This window comes from Dendrobates tinctorius, unplaced genomic scaffold, assembly GCF_039654945.1.
Source record: "Dendrobates tinctorius isolate UK_male_01 unplaced genomic scaffold, ASM3965494v1 ptg000162l, whole genome shotgun sequence".
Lineage (NCBI taxonomy): Eukaryota > Metazoa > Chordata > Amphibia > Anura > Dendrobatidae > Dendrobates > Dendrobates tinctorius.
Window position 1 is genome coordinate 33,553,429 of NW_027361829.1, and position 17,917 is coordinate 33,571,345.

Below are 17,917 nucleotides of genomic sequence, written 5' to 3' on the forward strand. Positions count from 1 at the left end.
TAACGATGTCATAAAAGGTGCATAAGGCTTTTGCTATTCCTCCATATACCTTAGATTTCAGATGGAGGAGCGATTCCATGACACTATACACACAGCTATTCTCTCCTAGATGTACTGTGTCTATCTGCACAAACGGCGTACAGCAGATCCAGTATGGCTGTGCAGAGCAGAGTTTGTGCACTCAGCTCTCAGGATGGTTTTATTGCAATCACTCCCAAATCCTACTGTTTAATTTAACTTGGGTTCAGCAGAGCCAAAGAAAAAAAAAAAAAAAAAAGAAATGTAATAACCAGCCTAACATTTACAACAAATGGTAAAAACGTCACCCCTCCCCCCAAAAAATCTAACTTACTGTAGATATCAAATTTATATCCATTAAATGCAGTCACCCCAAATAACTTGTCTGAATTTGTCCTTAAAGAGCAGCAAAATTGTCCATTTTACTTTAATCCAAAATCGCCTTTCTACAGCGCTAGACAGAATACACACACTTATTTTTTCTAACCTTATCACATTGCAGCCAATTAGCCACCACCAGGGGGAGCACTACATTAGGATTTATACAGTTCCGTTGAACGCATTGGTAGGTTGAGAACACAGACCACCAGCACCCCCTATCAGTGGACTTGTGAAGAGCAGTAAAAGGCACCAGCAATGTAGTTCTCAGGAACACGTTGTCCAAGCTTTATGTTACTCAATTTCAGTTCCTATTTTCCTTTTCTAGCGTGTGGGGAGAGAACAGGTTCTGTTTGTTATCCACTCTCCCTGCACTCACAGCACTGAATAACGTCCTTTGCTTTATTGATAATCTTTTGGAGTGGCTGAGGGACATATTGGACAATGAGAGAACAGTTGTAGAAGACTGTCTAGTAGAAGGATCAGCCTTACGTTACAGTGCAGTGTAACTGAAGCTCTGTACATGGGGTCAATGAATAAAGTAGATATTTTAATACATAAAAAGATTGTACAAACAGCATTAACACGAGCACATTTTGGCCTTCAAAACATATATGCTTATACAAAATACAACATCTAATAGTGCATAAGAAAATAAAGATCCATTTCATCTCTTTACACGGTTCCATTCTTCATTCTTGCCATTCTATATTGCTGGTTAGCTGCATTCAAGGTGACGGACGGATTGCAGAAGTAGAAGACGATAAAACTCAGAGGTATGATAAAGCAGCAGTGCTGAAAGGTAAGGTGCTTTCAAAGTCCAAAATGGGTTTAGGAAATATATTTAAATAAAAAATAAAACAAAAATCACAAACAAGGAGAAAAACCAAACCAGCAGTTGAAGAGTCCTACATGCTGGCGTGGGAGGGATTTCCATCTGAGCAGCCTAAAGGATCTTTTGCAGAATGGAATTAGCCACATCCAAAGTTTCATCTTTGACTAACACTATATCATACAAGTCCATGTATTTTTCTAGAGACTCCTCGATCTGCAAAGAAAGGAAACAAACATACAAGACATTTACTTCTGTGCTAATACAAGTACATGGAGGTTCACTCGCTACTGCTGTAACTTCTAGAAGAGACGATCTATCGTACTGAAATGTGGACTGTACATAACTTGGATCATGAGAAATGAGAGAGCAATGAACCACAGCAACGAGAAACATCCTTGTGCAGAGTGGTCTCACTGACTTGTCCCACCGGTGGTCTCCACTACGAGATAGACTTTCAGCATGTCAGTAGTTTGTGTGTGGGACTTGCTTTTCACTTTTGTCAATTCCGTCTTCATTTGTGAATGTACAGATACATTTGGAGGAGTGCAATTTCATTGTGAAAACCAAGTCCTTAAAAAGGTGCCAATGTGAGTTTCTAAAGAAATTTTGGGGGTCGAAATCCACCATCCAAACTGTATTGAAGCCTTGTTTGAAGACAGAGTAACCTCCATGGGTCTGTGGCCACCAAGATTGCCTGGTATAACACTGCTGGATTTTATCCTTTGGGGCCATACAGCGAGAAATTCAGGCTATGACCCCAGACATCCTGCGGAATACATTCAAACAATAGTACAGGCGTGCTTGGATGCGAACAGTGGACATTTTCAACACCTGCTTTAAAACCATCAGTTTCTCATGAACCAAGGTATGTATAGTCCAAATTTCAGTACAATACATGGTCTATTTTAGAAGTTACAGCAATTTCTCCAGGTAAAGTAACGAGTGACTCACCCTGCACAATATAATATTACAGAATGTGCACATACAGGGAATAATCTCTGCATTTGAATTGCTGGGCATTTTGCGCGCTGCTATGCAAAGAGCAATCTGGTAAATGCAGAACAGCAGCAAAATATTTTAGAAAACCTAACAAATTAGCATTACCATCCCTTTCCAGTGGATGTGACCCTACAGCAGAATAAATTCGATAAAGTCAAAGTGTGCTCCATTGACCACATAAATGGTACCACCCAACTGTTAGTATATTGCCAGGAGGCATATCAGAGGAGTAACCTGGCAGAGCCTTAAGAAAAACGTGCCTCATCATTAAAGGGATGTCCTATAGACCACATATTGCCTTTCCACAAGATAGGTGATACATTTATTAACATGGAGGTCCTCAATATAGCCCATCAATACCTGGTTCTCCACACCCACCAATCAACTGGGGCACTGCAACCGCTTCATTCAGTGGAGTACAAGGAGTTAGACAGCAATCAAACAGACCTCAATATCTGATTTCGGAATAAATTCTTGGACTTTTGTGCGCTACCAGATAAAATCACTAATCCAGTGTTTAGGAGAAAGATTAATCCATTTATTTCCCAACGCGTTTCGAAATGTATACCATTTCTTCTTCAGGGGATGACATATTATGTCAACCCCTGAAGAAGAAATGGTATACATTTCGAAACGCGTTGGGAAATAAATGGATTAATCTTTCTCCTAAACACTGGATTAGTGATTTTATCTGGTAGCGCACAAAAGTCCAAGAATTTATTCCGAAATCAGATGTTGAAGCGGTCGCAGAGTTGACCTTTGGACGTGCAGCAAGCAGATTACTGATCCTACATGCTTTAATCTCTCCTAAAAAGGGTGAGTAAATTCTAATTTATCTTTTCTGCAATAACCCGGATAAGACCCTATTGCGCTTTTTTTGTTCCTTTAGCTATATTACAAACAGACCTCAATAGCTTATATTAGAGCTAAGCCACCAACACTACAGTCTGAGGAAACACTTCATTTATGTTTCACCTCCCAGAGCATCAGATTTTTCATTCTTAAGTTGGCACAATTTTTATATACAAAGCTTACTATAGACCAAGGGAGCACAACCTGCAGCCCACGATGCCATACTGTGCGGCCCCCAACCATATGGACAGGACATTGCTTGTCTGACAGGTTCCCGATATGTGAGCAGCCACACAGGGACTGGCACGTAGTAATGGTGCCCTGTGCAGACATCTCTGGATGCCTCATACTTCAGGAGAATGGCATCTCTTAACCCATATGATACTACAGAAAAGAGTACGAGTTAGGTGGTCTTTGGGGTCTGTGGCTCACTCCACTGTAGTTTATGAGAATTCTGAAATCTTAGGCAGTAAGTAAAAAACCCATGATGCATCACCTCTTCCTCTTTAGAGACTATTCACACAGGATTTTACCAGGATTTAGAATCAGATTCACTACAAATATTTTTAGTGGGAAAGGTTCAAAATAACATGAAAGACAACAGTATTGTGTGCACTAATGGAGCTTTTCCCATTCAAGTCAGTAGGAACTTATTCAGAGCATTCAATGAAGTATTTGATGTGGATGTAGGAGCAGAATCTATTTCCAAATCCTGGTAAGAAAAACAGTGTGAACATACGATTAGGCCATGATCCCACAATGCGTATTTGGTGAGCATTTTATGGGGCAGACTTTCTGCATCACTTCTACACCTATTATGTAAATTAGGTTACTTGTATTTTTAGCTTATTTTTGAGGCTACGGTTTTGTCTCTTCTTGTTATGTCAGGTTTTAAATAAAGCTGCTTTGTTTTTGATACTTCCTGGTATCTGGCTTTGAAAAAACTTTATTAATACAGTCGTGTGCGGATTACATGCGGTTTTTACAGCATCTAATACAATTCTATGGAGAAAATCCACATAAGCAGCAAAAATATGCAAAGTTAAAAACTTGGTGGTCTGCCTGAAGAGTGCTGATGGTGGCGTTACAGTGTCCTGTAAGAGTTTGTGTCAGACATTTAATGTATATACTTTTGATATGCCATGAATGACAAAGAAGTTACTACCCCTTTAATTCTTAGTGCAGCCCCTATTGGGCACTGACAGCTGATTAGCGCAGTGGACACAGCCTTCACATGTTGAGGCCACATTCACTTTGTTTTTGTCCCTGCACAATCATTTTACTGCAGAACAAAAAATGCCCCACAGCTGCAAAATGTGAATGTAGACTAATAGCCTTTTCCATCAGTGGCTCCGAGGTAGCCATATTTGGTTAGCTCCAGAGCTGGCTAGTGGAGAACAGAGCCCTGGATATTTAGGAGCCCAATGGAATGATTATGATATAATTCTGTCCGTCTCTGCATCCATCCACAAAATCAGCGCCCCAAATGTGGTCTCTGAGCTCTAATACACCTTTACACGGCCTATGCATATAATACGGCAGAAGGGGTCCCTGGAGTGACAGAAAGGTCCCAATTCATGCCCTTATGAACTGTAAAAACTGACATTACACTCAAGGCTCACACACAGGCAGCTATTCTTACCTTATCATTGAGGAATCCTATTTTGAGTATATTTTCCACATTAGGCACTCCATCCGCCATTGTTAAATCCCCTAAGGAATCCCCCAGTAACACTATGTTACTGTTTTCTTTCAAATGGCTAAAATATTCTGTCCTCCTTAAGGCACCGCCATGCTTGTTGTAAACATGGATCAATTCTCCTTTGAATCCCTTTATCACACCCTGGAAGTCAATATAGAAAAAAAAAAAAAAAACTTTAATACAAAATATTTATCATCAACATTGCATTATAAATGGTGGTGCACCTTCAGAGACTGAAGACTGGGGTACACCAAGTAAGGACTACAAGGCTGCATTTATAGAATAAGAGGGGTTAAACCAAAACAGGTCACGCAGAAAAATAGTATTATCAGAAAGAATCCATGCACGTCTCCAAAGAGTTACCGGACAAATTCCAAAAAACTTCATACATATACAGAACTCTGCTTAAATGGGTTTTACCACAAAAGGTTCATTTTAAATCAATAGATCTTGGAATAATAATATTTTCCACAATTGGATGTTAAATAAAATGTTCCTGTGCTGAGATCGTCTTATAAATGTGCCCCTGCTGTGTACTGGCCATGTCTGACCGTACGGGGAGCGGAGAAAGCAAAATTGTGATAGTACACAGACAGGATGGCATGGGAAACATGGCAGATAGACACAGCGCTTAGAAACCCGATATGTACCTTAGTTACCAGTGCGCTGGTGTAGGGAGCTGGTAACCAAGGTACACATCGGGTTTCTAAGAGCCGCGCGCTGCTTAGAAACCTGATGTGTACCTTGGTTACCAGCTCCCTGCACCAGCGCGGTGGTAACTAAGGTACACAGTGGGTAACTAAGCGACGTGCGTCGCTTGTTACCCTCCTGTCACTGGTGCTGATCGCTGGTGAAGCTGCCTGTTTGGCAGCTCACCAGCGATCATGTAGCGACACACCAGCGATCCTGACAAGGTCATATCGTTGTCTGGATCGCTGGTGCGTTGCTATGTGTGACGGGGGCCTTAGTCAGATCTGATGTGCCAACTCAGTTGCACAAAAGCTTGCTATGGCTATGGTCACATGTCACGCTAATGATCTGTTAGAACAGATCCAGCAGTAATGCATTGGCAAAGAAATTGTGCAGACACAAATTTATGCAGTTTTTTTAAAAAAAACAAACTGATATCATCTGTTTTTTTTTTTAACATTGAAGTCTATGGAAAACATCTGTTAATTAGCCATCCGTTATCTTCCATTTGTAACGCATCCAGTAAGCAAAAAAGGGTCCTTTTTCGATAGACTTCAAGGTAAAAAACAAAACAAACAAAAACAGAAAAAAACAGAGCGAGCAGAGATCAGTTATTTATAAACAGACTAAAAAGTTGTATCTGCACAACATATTTGCCAACAGATCGCTGCTGGATCCTTCTAACGGATCATTACTGGACATGCCGAACAGCTTTTCATTATTTATGTATATTAGTTAGTTGTATTACTTACCATTTTAAACACAAAAGGATTGTTTTATCTTAACCCCATTAGTAATAAAACCATCTTTAAGGGCCTGTCACACTAAGCGATATCGCTAGCAATATCGCTATAATGTCACTGGTTTTGTGACGTAGCAGCGATATTGCTAGCGATATCTCTGTGTCTGATACTTACCTCCGACCGGCTCCCCCGCTGGTTATCGCTGATTGCACGAGAACGTCCTGGGCTGTTTCTCGTCGTCAGCTTCCTGCTGGGCTTCCTGTGGAGAGACGAGCGTGGACGCGGGCGGAAGGACGCAGGATCGCCTGGTCTGACAGGTAAGTAGCGACCCCCGACCCCTGCGATGTCGCTGGTGAGATCTGCCTGTGTGGCAGCTCACTAGCGACCACTTAGCGATGCACCAGCGATCCTGACCGCGTCATATCGCTGGTCGGGATCGCTGGTGCATCACTAAGTGTGACAGTACCTTTAGTCTCTGTGTTGGCAGCAGGAATTAGTCTTATACAAGGTGACGCTTTTAGTTTGCAGACAATTAGCAGATGTTGCTGGGAGAAGCAGCGATGCTCAGTCACATGAACACCTTAATGGTACTGCCACAAATTATTGATAAATTAAAGCAATTCTCTATTCAGTATGGAAACCTATCACCAAAACTCCAATAATGGAAGTCTTTTTTATATACTGAACAGTTTCCACAATATTTCTCGCTGCGGCTTACAGTACAGTATCCAAAACTATAAAACATACATTTTCATCAAAATCCATAAAGTTGGAGATGACTTTGACATTGGGGGAGTATACACCAGACTGACGTATAGCTTCTTCCAGGACATCACCAAGCCCGGCTGAAAAGATAAATACGGGAATAGTGTGTTCATTCAGCTTATCGAAGAATGTTTCGTATCCTTCCCTGAAAAACATACATTTATTGTTACAGGAAGAATTCAGGTCAGAGCAGTTACATTTCAGAAACCAGTACGCTTGCCAAGATTCGTCAATTGTAATGGTGGTTGGGTTAAGTCCTTTTTCTATTTTTTTTTTCTTTGCTTTATGCTGGTGAACATAAAAGCCAAATAAATGGAAATGGCGCACAATATTTACTGGATTCAGCATAAAATAAATTCTGCTTGATTTGCCGTTGTGCCCTTCTAGAGTAGACTACAGCACAAAAAATAAACACATTGGTAGATCTTGTACTCCCACTGTCTAGAATCAAGAATTTTAATCCAAAAAACGATTAGGGAACTTTATCGGTGGAGGAAATTGGTAATAGAAGAGAGACGGTCAACGTGCCATTAGGCTTGGGCTATGTCGATGCTACATGACAGTATCTTGTTAAGTGTGGCCACATAGCATCCCTGCAAGTGTGACAAGCAAAAGGCAAAAAATGCAACAGCGCCATAGTGAACGTATCTTAGCTGAGGCTGCAGTGTGGCCCAGCATTAACAAGAACTTTGTCAGATAGGTCATTAAAATTAAACACTATGGGTCAGATTCAGCAAGTAGTTTTGTAAAATTGTTTGAAATCTTGCAAAATTTTTGCAACTCTTGGCATTTTTACGCTTGTTCTGGTTATCTGCATTAACTTCTGGGTAAGTGGGTAACACCTTGCAAGGAGGGGCTGCTGGCCATCAGATTCATTACAATTTATACCAAATACAAGGTGTAAATTACAACAGAATTGGACTCCAGTCACTAAGCAGATTACTTTCCATCTGGCTGCATGCAGCAGCTGAAAGAGGAGTCACATTCATACAGAGGTGCAATCACCTTATTGATCAGTCTTAATGAATTTGGTGCATTTTACTCCAGCGCACTGAAGTGCAAAATGTCAGTCTTGATAAATTGCAGGGCTGTGGAGTCGGAGCTCATTTTGGTGGAGTCGGAGTCTGTATAAAATGGACCAACTCCGAAAATATATAATAAATTGGGTACAGTAATTCAATGCAGAATGTGCAGAATATTTTTTCATAGGAATTTGGGAAAGTTATGAAATGTCCTATAAATGACTGTTCTATTCCTGATCTAAGGCTACATTCACACACAGCGTTTTTTGAGGATACGTTTTTCAGTTGCAAAAGCAGATCAGCGTTTTAAAAAACTGCATCACCTGAAAGGTTTTTGAGCTCATAGATAATGTTTTCAATAGCAAAAGCAGATTAGAAATCTGCTCTATCCATATCTGTCTATCCATATCGTATCTGTACCAAAAAGAATGAAAGCTGGGTAGCACACAGACTAACACTCCTTTTTTTAGCACCAGTCAGGGACACCTCATAGCTGCCCAAAAGGACGCCCAGGACAGGCATTGCTCGTCTTCTGTAACACATCAACATCAATTGATAGTTGGAATAAATAAACTGCTTTCACCACCACATCTTCTTAAGGTGCAGGCTTTATTTTCAAGTGTAGGGGTGTGCAGAATGAGGTTCTGCAGCAGCTGAGGTGTGCAGTATGAAATTCCGCAGAACAGTATGAGGTTCTGCCCCCCCAGGTTTGATCCTGGCTACGCCCATAGTGTGAATGTAGCCTGAGGATCTAGGCTTTATCTTAGCCGAGATAAGTCATAGTGAGTGTGTGTGTGTAATATTATATATATACACACACACACACACACACACACATACACACAGTACAGACCAAACGTTTGGACACACCTCAATCAAAGCGGTTTCTTTATTTTCATGACTATGAAAATTGTAGATTCACTCTGAACTCATCAAAACAATGAATTAACACATGTGGAATTATGTAATTAACAAAAAAGTGTGAAACAACTGAAAATACTGTATGTCATATTCTAGGTTCTTCAAAGTAGCCACCTTTTGCTTTGATTTCTGCTTTGCACACTCTTGGCATTCTCTTGATGAGCTTCAAGAGGTAGTCACCGGAAATGGTTTTCACTTCGCAGATGTGCCCTGTCAGGTTTAATAAGTGGGATTTCTTGCCTTATTGTGTTGTGCAGAAGTCTGGTGGATACACAGGTGATAGTCCTACTGAATAGACTGTTAGAATTTGTATTATGACAAGAAAAAAGCAGCTGATTAAAGAAAAACGAGTGGCGATCATAACTTTAAGAAATGAAGGTCAGTCAGTACGAAAAATTGGGAAAAATTTGAAAGTGTCCCCAAGTGCAGTGGCAAAAACCATCAAGCGCTACAAAGAAACTGGCTCACATGAGGACCGCCCCAGGAAAGGAAGACCAAGAGTCACATCTGCTGCGGAGGATAAGTTCATCCGAGTCACCAGCCTCAGAAATCGCAGGTTAACAGCAGCTCAGAATAGAGACCAGGTCAATGCCACACAGAGTTCTACCAGCAGACACATCTCTACAACAACTGTTAAGAGGAGACTTTGTGCAGCAGGCCTTCCTGGTAAAATAGCTGCTAGAAAACCACTGCTAAGGACAGGCAACAAGCAGAAGAGACTTGTTTGGGCAAAAGAACACAAGGAATGGACATCAGACCAGTGGAAATCTGTGCTTTGGTCTGAGGAGTCCAAATTTGAGATCTTTGGTTCCATCCACCATGTCTTTGTGCGACGCAGAAAAGGTGAACGGATGGACTCTACATGCCTGGTTCCCACCATGAAGCATGGAGGAGGAGGTGTGATGGTGTGGGGGTGCTTTGCTGGTGACACTGTTGGGGATTTATTCAAAATTGAAGGCATACTGAACCAGCGTGGCTACCACAGCATCTTGCAGCGGCATGCTATTCCATCCGGTTTGCGTTTAGTTGGACCATTTATTTTTCAACAGGACAATGACCTCAAACACACCTCCAGGCTGTGTAAGGGCTATTTGACCAAGAAGGAGAGTGATGGGGTGCTACGCCAGATGACCTGGCCTCCACAGTCACCAGACCTGAACCCAATCGAGATGGTTTGGGGTGAGCTGGACCGCAGAGTGAAGGCAAAAGAGCCAAGTGCTAAGCGTCTCTGGGAACTCCTTCAAGACTGTTGGAAGACCATTTCCAGTGACTACCTCTTGAAGCTCATCAAGAGAATGCCAAGAGTGTGCAAAGCAGTAATCAAAGCAAAAGGTGGCTACTTTGAAGAACCTAGAATATAAGACATTTTCAGTTGTTTCACACTTTTTTGTTAATTATATAATTCCACATGTGTTAATTCATTGTTTGATGCCTTCAGAGTGAATCTACAACTTTCATAGTCATGAAAATAAAGAAAACTCTTTGAATGAGAAGGTGTGTCCAAACTTTGGTCTGTACCGTATGTAATCGATATTATACGGTGTATTACATATTTACAATTTATTACAGTTTTTTGTGTTCTAAAGTTGTATTCCAATAAATAGATATTATGTTCTATCTAAATATCTTGATTATTAGATCATAGAAATGATTAAATGTCTGATGTTCACATTGTACTACAATAAATTTTTCACTTAAATATAAGCAATATTTGTGGGAGTCTGAGTCGGAGTTGGAGTCGGTGTAAGGGAAATTGAGGAGTCGGAGTCGCAGATTTGGCTTACCGATTCCACAGCCCTGATGAATTGGAGTCTGTTTTCTGTGGAGTGTGGTACTCTCTGTGACGTGCAAAATAAAGTAGCGCTCTGTAGCGCTATGGCATGCAAATATGAAATATATGACATTTGAATTGCATTACTGCTCTAGAAAATAGGAAAAATTGAAAATACTTAGTGCATAAATTGGCCAATTTACATGTACCCAGCAGCCTCGAGAAGGCATTTCTCGTTGCTGGGACCTATGTTGTGGGGATTCCTCTTATTGACCGATAACCTCCATTTATATGGAAAGGTAGGATCCTACTGTAATCAAAACCACCAGAGGCTGATTGTAGTGCTATAGCACTACAGAGTGTTTTATTTGTTGGTTATTTATGGAGATGGTCGCTCTTAAGGCCACGTCACACTAAGCGATCTCGCTAGCGAGATTGCTGATTTTGTGACACATCAACGATCGCTGTGTGTGACGGGGATCACCGACCAGCCCCCCTGCCGGTTATCGCTGATCGTGCTCGAGCGGCCTGGGCCGTTTTTCGATCGCTGGACTCCCGCTGCCCAGCACGCATCGCTGCGTGTGGCAGCGAGACCAGCGATCAGTGACGCTGGACGCTGGTTGCTAATGTAAACGTCGGGTATCCAGGCGGCGCGGCTCCTGGATACCCGCTGTTTACCTTGGAAACTAGCGTACATGCTGGTTTCCAAGGTAAACAGCGGGTATCCAGGAGTCTCGCGGCTCCTGGATACCCGACGTTTACATTAGAAACCAGCGTCCAGCGTCGCTGGTCCTGATCGCTGGGGCTGTCTATGTGACAGCTCACCAGCGATCAGCCTAACGATGTCCTAGCGATCCCATCATGTCGGATCGTTGGTGGGATTGCTGGTACATCGTTTAGTGTGACGTGGCCTTTAGTAAGCACTGGTTCACACCGGATTTCTGTTTGGAAGTGACAGTCAATCTTCTGATATTTGTATACATAGGTTCTGTGAGGGAGCACTCCGCCCTCAGGCTCTGGTGGTTTTAATTACAGCAGGATCCTGCCTTCCCATATTAATGTAGGCAACCCATGAGAGGAGTCCCCACAGGATAGCTCCCAACAACGAGAATCGCCTTATGGTGGCTGCCGGGTACACATGAATTGGTCAATTTATGCTCGAAGCATTCTTAATTTTTCATATTTTCTAGTGCAGTAATGCAATTCAAATTTGATGTTTGCATGCTATAGCACTACAGAGTGCTACTTTATTTGTTGGTTAATATGGAGAGGGCTCCTCTTGGTAAGCATCTGTTCACACCCGATTTCTGTTTGAAATTGACGGTCAGTCTTAATACTCTCTGTGACCTGGGCAGTTAAATACTGTTGCCCTTTTTTGCCATGTTAATTCTTTAATTTTTGGAGGAATTTTAAATCCTCTTTCTGTGGCTTTACTTTTCAATTTTAGTGTAGGGACTTGCAAGGCAATGAGGATCCTTGGCGCGGGTTACAAGCCTGGGTATTTCAACCAAAATAACAACCAATACCTCATACATACCATATATATTTTTCTTGCATGTTATATTTTTATACAGGATGCAACCAAGCCCATCAACGCTGGCCTTCTAAACTAGATTGCCTGTTCTTGGGGATGCACTAGGGCTGGGCAGCCCACCTAATCTGATGGTATGGGCATTACTAACAGGCTGTAAGCCAGTCACTGTGCACTACGTGTGTGATTAGCGCCCTATACAAACCTTATCTGTGTGCAATGCCGATACTAGGCAACCACTCCGTCCATGGATTGGTGGGTTGTGACTGATTGTGTCATCAGTATTTTGCACCTGTGTTGCCTCCATCTTTATGACATCCTAGTGCATTGGTTCTGTGACCTGGGCAGGTAAATACTGTTGCACTTTTGTTGCGGTGTTAATTCTTGAATTTTTTATGGAAATTTAGTTCTCTTTCTGTGGCTTTGCATTTCTGTGTTTTGTGAAGCTAGACATTAAATCCATGCAACGTGAGAAGTGCGAGATGACCCTGCATGTTATTGTCTGCACATAAATTATGAATAACAACTTACTTAAGCATGATGTCAGAGTCCCTTATAACTTCTTCTAGTTTGTCTTGCTGAAAACGTTGTTCAATCAACAGTGCATGTGACTTTGTGTACCTAAAAAAGAAAATACAATATATTACTATTAAGAGGAGTCTGTTCATGATCGCCAGTAGTTAAGACCGGGAAACTGCATTTCCAATGCACACAGAACAATCGGTAATAGATCGGTCTGTGCGCATAAGCGACCATAGTTCTTGGCAGCACATGTCCTATTAACACACAATGTGCTGCAGAGGACAAGGATTTTTTTTAAACAAGGAGCAAAATGTTAGATTGTTGCGCAATTGTCAGGGTGGAGAAGTAGAGACTAGAGTTGAGTGACTTTGGTCGGATCGGGTTTCATGAAACAAAATTTGTTTCAGATGAAACTGGTCCGACTAGGGCAAAAAAAGTCGGAGTTTCGTCCGAAACCCGACCCCAATGCAAGTCAATGGGGAATAAAAGTCGGCATTGGGTGGATGAATGTCATCTGCTCAATGCCGACGTTTATTCCCCATTGACTTGCATTGGGGTCGGGTTTCGGACGAAACTCCGACTTTTTTTGCCCTAGTCGGACCAGTTTCATCTGAAACAAATTTTGTTTCATGAAACCCGATCCGACCAAAGTCGCTCAACTCTAGTAGAGACATCTAGCAGTAAAGATGCACTACCAATAATGTGTGTAATATACATAAGGGGGCTACATCATGTGAAGAAGTAAATCTTCTTTTAGCGATTTAGGCCTTAGAAATCAATCTAGCAGATTATCAAAAGGCGTTTAAAAACAATAGGCAGCCCTTTATACAGGCTATACAGCAGTAAAAAACCCCAGAGCTTGTGAACTCTACATTCAATGCTGAATATGAAAATGTACTGGAGTATAAGTACATGCAAAATAGGAGCCTGTTCCTACTGGCTATAAACCAGACAAAGCCCAAGACAGAAACAAAATGAACATACGCCCTGCTGTAAGTAGCCAAGTAAAAGCAAGTGTGCTTATAATAATGTATGAAACTTAGTAAGCACTGTTTCTGCACTTAGGAAGACCACAGCCTCACCTGCACTTTCTTTGAGCTGGACCTTACATTTATAAAGCTTCCGGTTTGCTGGGTGTCCATTTGGGACCAGGTGCTGCTCTGACCTTATTCACATTGATTTAACACATGGTAAGGTCTTAATACTAGAGGCTAGGACCATCCCGATTGTGGTACACCTTGGTGCTGGTGGACAGTTTTTACACTTTTTTTGATCAAAAAAGGAAATAGATTTACCGATAATTCGATTTCTCATAACCGAACACGACAGCACCCAGGAGGTGGTCTTCTTATCCTAATAGGGACAGGAAATATTAAAGAGGTCAAATAGCTCCTCCTACCCTCACTCCTCAGTGTTATTATAAAGGACCACAACAGTTTGAATGCTTAACAATAATTGAAATACATGTACAGCGGGGAGGGAAATAACTGTGCTGTCGTGGTCGGTTATTAAAAACCGAATTACCGGTAAGTCTAATTCCTTTTTCTCTAATAACCTCCCATGACAGCACCCAGGAGGAATACCAAAGACTACGTAGTTTCAGGGAGGGACTACTGCCTGGAGAATTTTTCTCCCAAATGACTAGTCTTTGATGGCTGATAAATCAAGTTTATAATGTCTAGTAAAGGTATGGACAGACGACCAGGTGGCGGCTCTGCAGATCTGCTCGACGGAGGCCTCGGCTTTTTCTGCCCATGAAGTCGCTACTGCTCTGGTGGAGGGAGCTGTGAGATTTTCTGGGGGTGTTATGCCCTGGATCTCATAGGTCTGGGTAATTGCTTTCTTTACCCAGTTAGCCACTGGAGCCTTAGATACCTTCTTTCCCTTGTTCTGGCCGTAGGCCTGCACCAACAGGTTTTTGTCTTTCCTTCACGCTTTAGTCCTGTTTAGATAATGTAAGACTGATCTTCTCACGTCTAAGGAGTGGAATTCTTTCTTCTTGTTTTTAGGGTTTTGACAAAAGGAAGGTATTATTTCCTGGTCTTTGTGGAAATCTGTATCTACTCTCGGCAGGAAGGAGGGGTCCAATCGGAACACTAGTCGGTCATCCCCTATTTTCAGGTACGGTTCTTCCACCAAGAGTGCCTGCCTGTAACTCCCCCACTCTTCTGGCAGTTGTGACTGCCACCAGGAATGTTGTTTTCCAGCCCAATCAGTCTAAGGATAATCCCTTTAGGACAATGTTGAGATCCCAAGGGCGAACCCGACTAGTTGGTCTTGGTCAAATACGAGTAGCTGCCGTCATGAATCATTTTATTCACCGGTGTTCCGCTAAGGCTTGATCAAAGTAAGAACTTAATGCTGCTACCTGTACCTTGAGGGTACTGGGTATAAGCCCCCTTTGTAACCAGTCTTGCAAAAAATCTAGGATTCGGGCGATATTTGGTCGTTGAGGGTCTGGACTCTCTGGAGCATACCATGACCTAAAGGTTTTCCACATCTTCTGGTATATGGCGTTGGTTACTGGCTTCCTGCTTTTTGAAGTGTGCCGATGACTTTATCAGAGAGGCCTCTGGCCTTCAAGATTACGTATTCAGAAGCCAAGCTGTCAGCCGTAACCATTCTATGTCCGCATGATAGACTGGACCTTGGTTTAAGAGGTTCTTGATTGGTGGAAGGATCAGAGGACCGTCCACCTTCATGCTAGATATTGTGCCGTACCAGCTTCGTTTTGGCCAAAGTGGTGCCATTAGAATGACTCTGGTCTGTTCGTCCCTATCTTCTGGCGAGTTCTTGGCAACAGCGGGATTGGAGGAAAGATGTAAGCCAGACGGAATTGCCATTGGTGGGCCAAGGCGTCCTTGCCCAAGCATCTGCCGTCTGGGTTTAGAGAAAAATATCGGGGGTACTATTGTATTCTGATGGTTCGCAAATAGGTCGACTTCTGGGTACACCCTTCTTTCGACTGGAATACCTCTGGGTTTAGGCTTCACTCTCCTGGATGAACATCTTTCCTGCTTAGCAAGTCTGCCACGCTGTTGTCTGCTCCCTTTATGTGAAGAGCAGAAACCGAGAGAAGGTATTTTTCGGCCCAGGAGAATAATTTCACCGATATGGCATTCAGATCTGTGTTTTGACCTCCCCTGATGCCAGAGATGGGAGATCGTGGTCACATTGTCTGAGTAAATCTTTACATGGGTCTTCTGGGCTATAGACCTGGCTGTTTGAGAGTCTTCTCCACTGCTTTTAGTTCACGAAAGTTAAAGGAATGTCTGCTGATCTCGACCGACCACAGACCGTGGAAGGATGTCTGAGAGACCATAGCTCTCCATTCCCTCTTGCTGGCGTCTACTTCTATGGTACTTAATGGGCTCTGGATCCAAGGCACTCAGTTGTTTAATTACCTTGGGTTGACCCACTAGGCTAATGAAGCTCGTACTTGGAATGGTATTGGTATCCTCTATTTCATTGATCTGGGAGATCTGTCCCATTGTGCCAGTATAGCCCTCTGAAGGTCTCTGGTATGTGCCTGGGCCCAGGCTATCGAATGGATGCATGACATCATGGATCCGAGGATGGACATGGCAAACCTTTATGACACCGACTTCCTGCTCCAAAGCATATTTATCCTTGCTTTCAGCTGTATCTGCTTTTCCCTGGGCAGGAAGGATGTCTGGGTCGGAGATTCCAGAAGGATCCCCAAGAAGATCTTCTTTGTAGATGGAGTGAGCTCTGACTTCTCGTGATTTACTAACCACCCGAGTGATGTTAGTACCTGTAAGGTCATCCCTGTATGTTCTCGCAGGATCTGCGCTGACTGTGCTATTAGCAAGAAATCGTGTAGATATGGGACTATGGAAATATGAAGACCCCTGATGTGGGCCATGGCTTCTGACAATCTTCATGAAGATTCGTGGCACGGATGAGAGCCCAAATGGGAGGATGTTGAACTGATAGTGAAGCACTTCCCTGGGTTACGGCGAACCTTAAAAATTTCTGATGACTGAGGTGAATTGGGATATGGTAGTTTGCTTCTTGTAGGTCGATTGTTGCCATGCTGAAGTTTTTCCCTATCAGGGGAACCGTTGACTTTTGGGTCTCCATCTTCAATCACCTGTAATAGATAAACTGGTTTAGGGGCTTCAAGTTATTATAGTTCTGTGAGACCCGTTTGTTTTTTTTTTGTTTTTTTAAAAGAAAGAGCTTGGAGTAGTGACCCGTTTTTCGCTCTCGGGGACCGGAGAGATAGCCCTTGAGGCTAGCAGGCTTTTCAGACCCGTTTCCAGTGTGGATTGGAGAGACTGAGTCGGTAGCTGAGTTATCCTTATTTTCTGTGGGGGACGAGAAGAGAACTCTAATCTTACGCCCTCTTGAATAGAATTTTGAACCCAGGAGTTGGCGGATATATCCCGCCACCTTGGGAGGAAGCAGGAGATGCGGCCTCCCACCTTTCTCTGGGCGTCATGGTCTACACTTATACTGGCCCTGGGAAAGAAAAAGATTCCTACCGCGGCCCCCTTTGGGGTAGCTCCATCATCCCATTTTGCCGTTGCCCCTGTATTGGGGGGGGGGGGGGGATTGCTCTCATGGAGGAGGAAAGGGTCTCTTTTTTGCACCCTTTTTTTGCAGTCCTAGGCTCTGGCAAAGATTTCTTCTTGTCTGAGGCCTTCTCTAACAATTCATCTAGTGCAGGTACAAACATATATTTGCCCTTAAAGGGAATGGAGCAGAACTTCATTTTTGACGCAACATCCCCCATCCATGACTTTAGCCACAGGGCTTGTCTTACAGAGTTGAATAGAGCCGCAGCTCTAGCGGTTACTCTGAGGGACTCTGCAGAGGCGTCTGCCAGGAAAGCCGTAGCATTCTGCAGCAATGGAAGAGAAGCCAGGTTTTCCTCTCGGGAGTGCCTGATGCTAACTGGTCCTCTAGCTGGGTTAGCCAGCAGGACATTGATCTTGCGACCGATGTGGAGACCGCATTTGTGCTCAATAGTGCTGCCGACATCTCCCAGGATTTCCTGAGACCTTCCATCTTACGTTCCAAGGGGTCCTTCAACTGCGAGGAATCCTCAAAAGGCAAGGTAGTATTCTTTGTTACCTGGGCAACCTGAACATCTACTTTGGGTATTTCGGACCAGCACCCTGCCAACTCGTCGTCTACTGAGA

General features: G+C 42.9%; 1 protein-coding gene across 2 annotated transcripts in view; it reads right to left on the reverse strand.

The window, feature by feature from the left end:
- Window positions 1-925: 925 nt before the first annotated feature.
- NT5C3A (5'-nucleotidase, cytosolic IIIA) overlaps window positions 926-17,917 on the reverse strand; it is a 63,649-nt gene continuing 46,657 nt past the window's right edge. For both annotated transcript variants that reach the window (XM_073549953.1, XM_073549954.1), the window contains exons 6-9: window positions 12,759-12,848; window positions 6,965-7,127; window positions 4,725-4,925; window positions 926-1,444 (exon numbers count right to left, since the gene is read on the reverse strand). In XM_073549953.1, coding sequence (XP_073406054.1) covers window positions 1,343-1,444; window positions 4,725-4,925; window positions 6,965-7,127; window positions 12,759-12,848 — 556 coding nt within the window. In that variant the 3' untranslated portion in view covers window positions 926-1,342. The remainder of the gene's footprint in view (window positions 1,445-4,724; window positions 4,926-6,964; window positions 7,128-12,758; window positions 12,849-17,917) is intronic.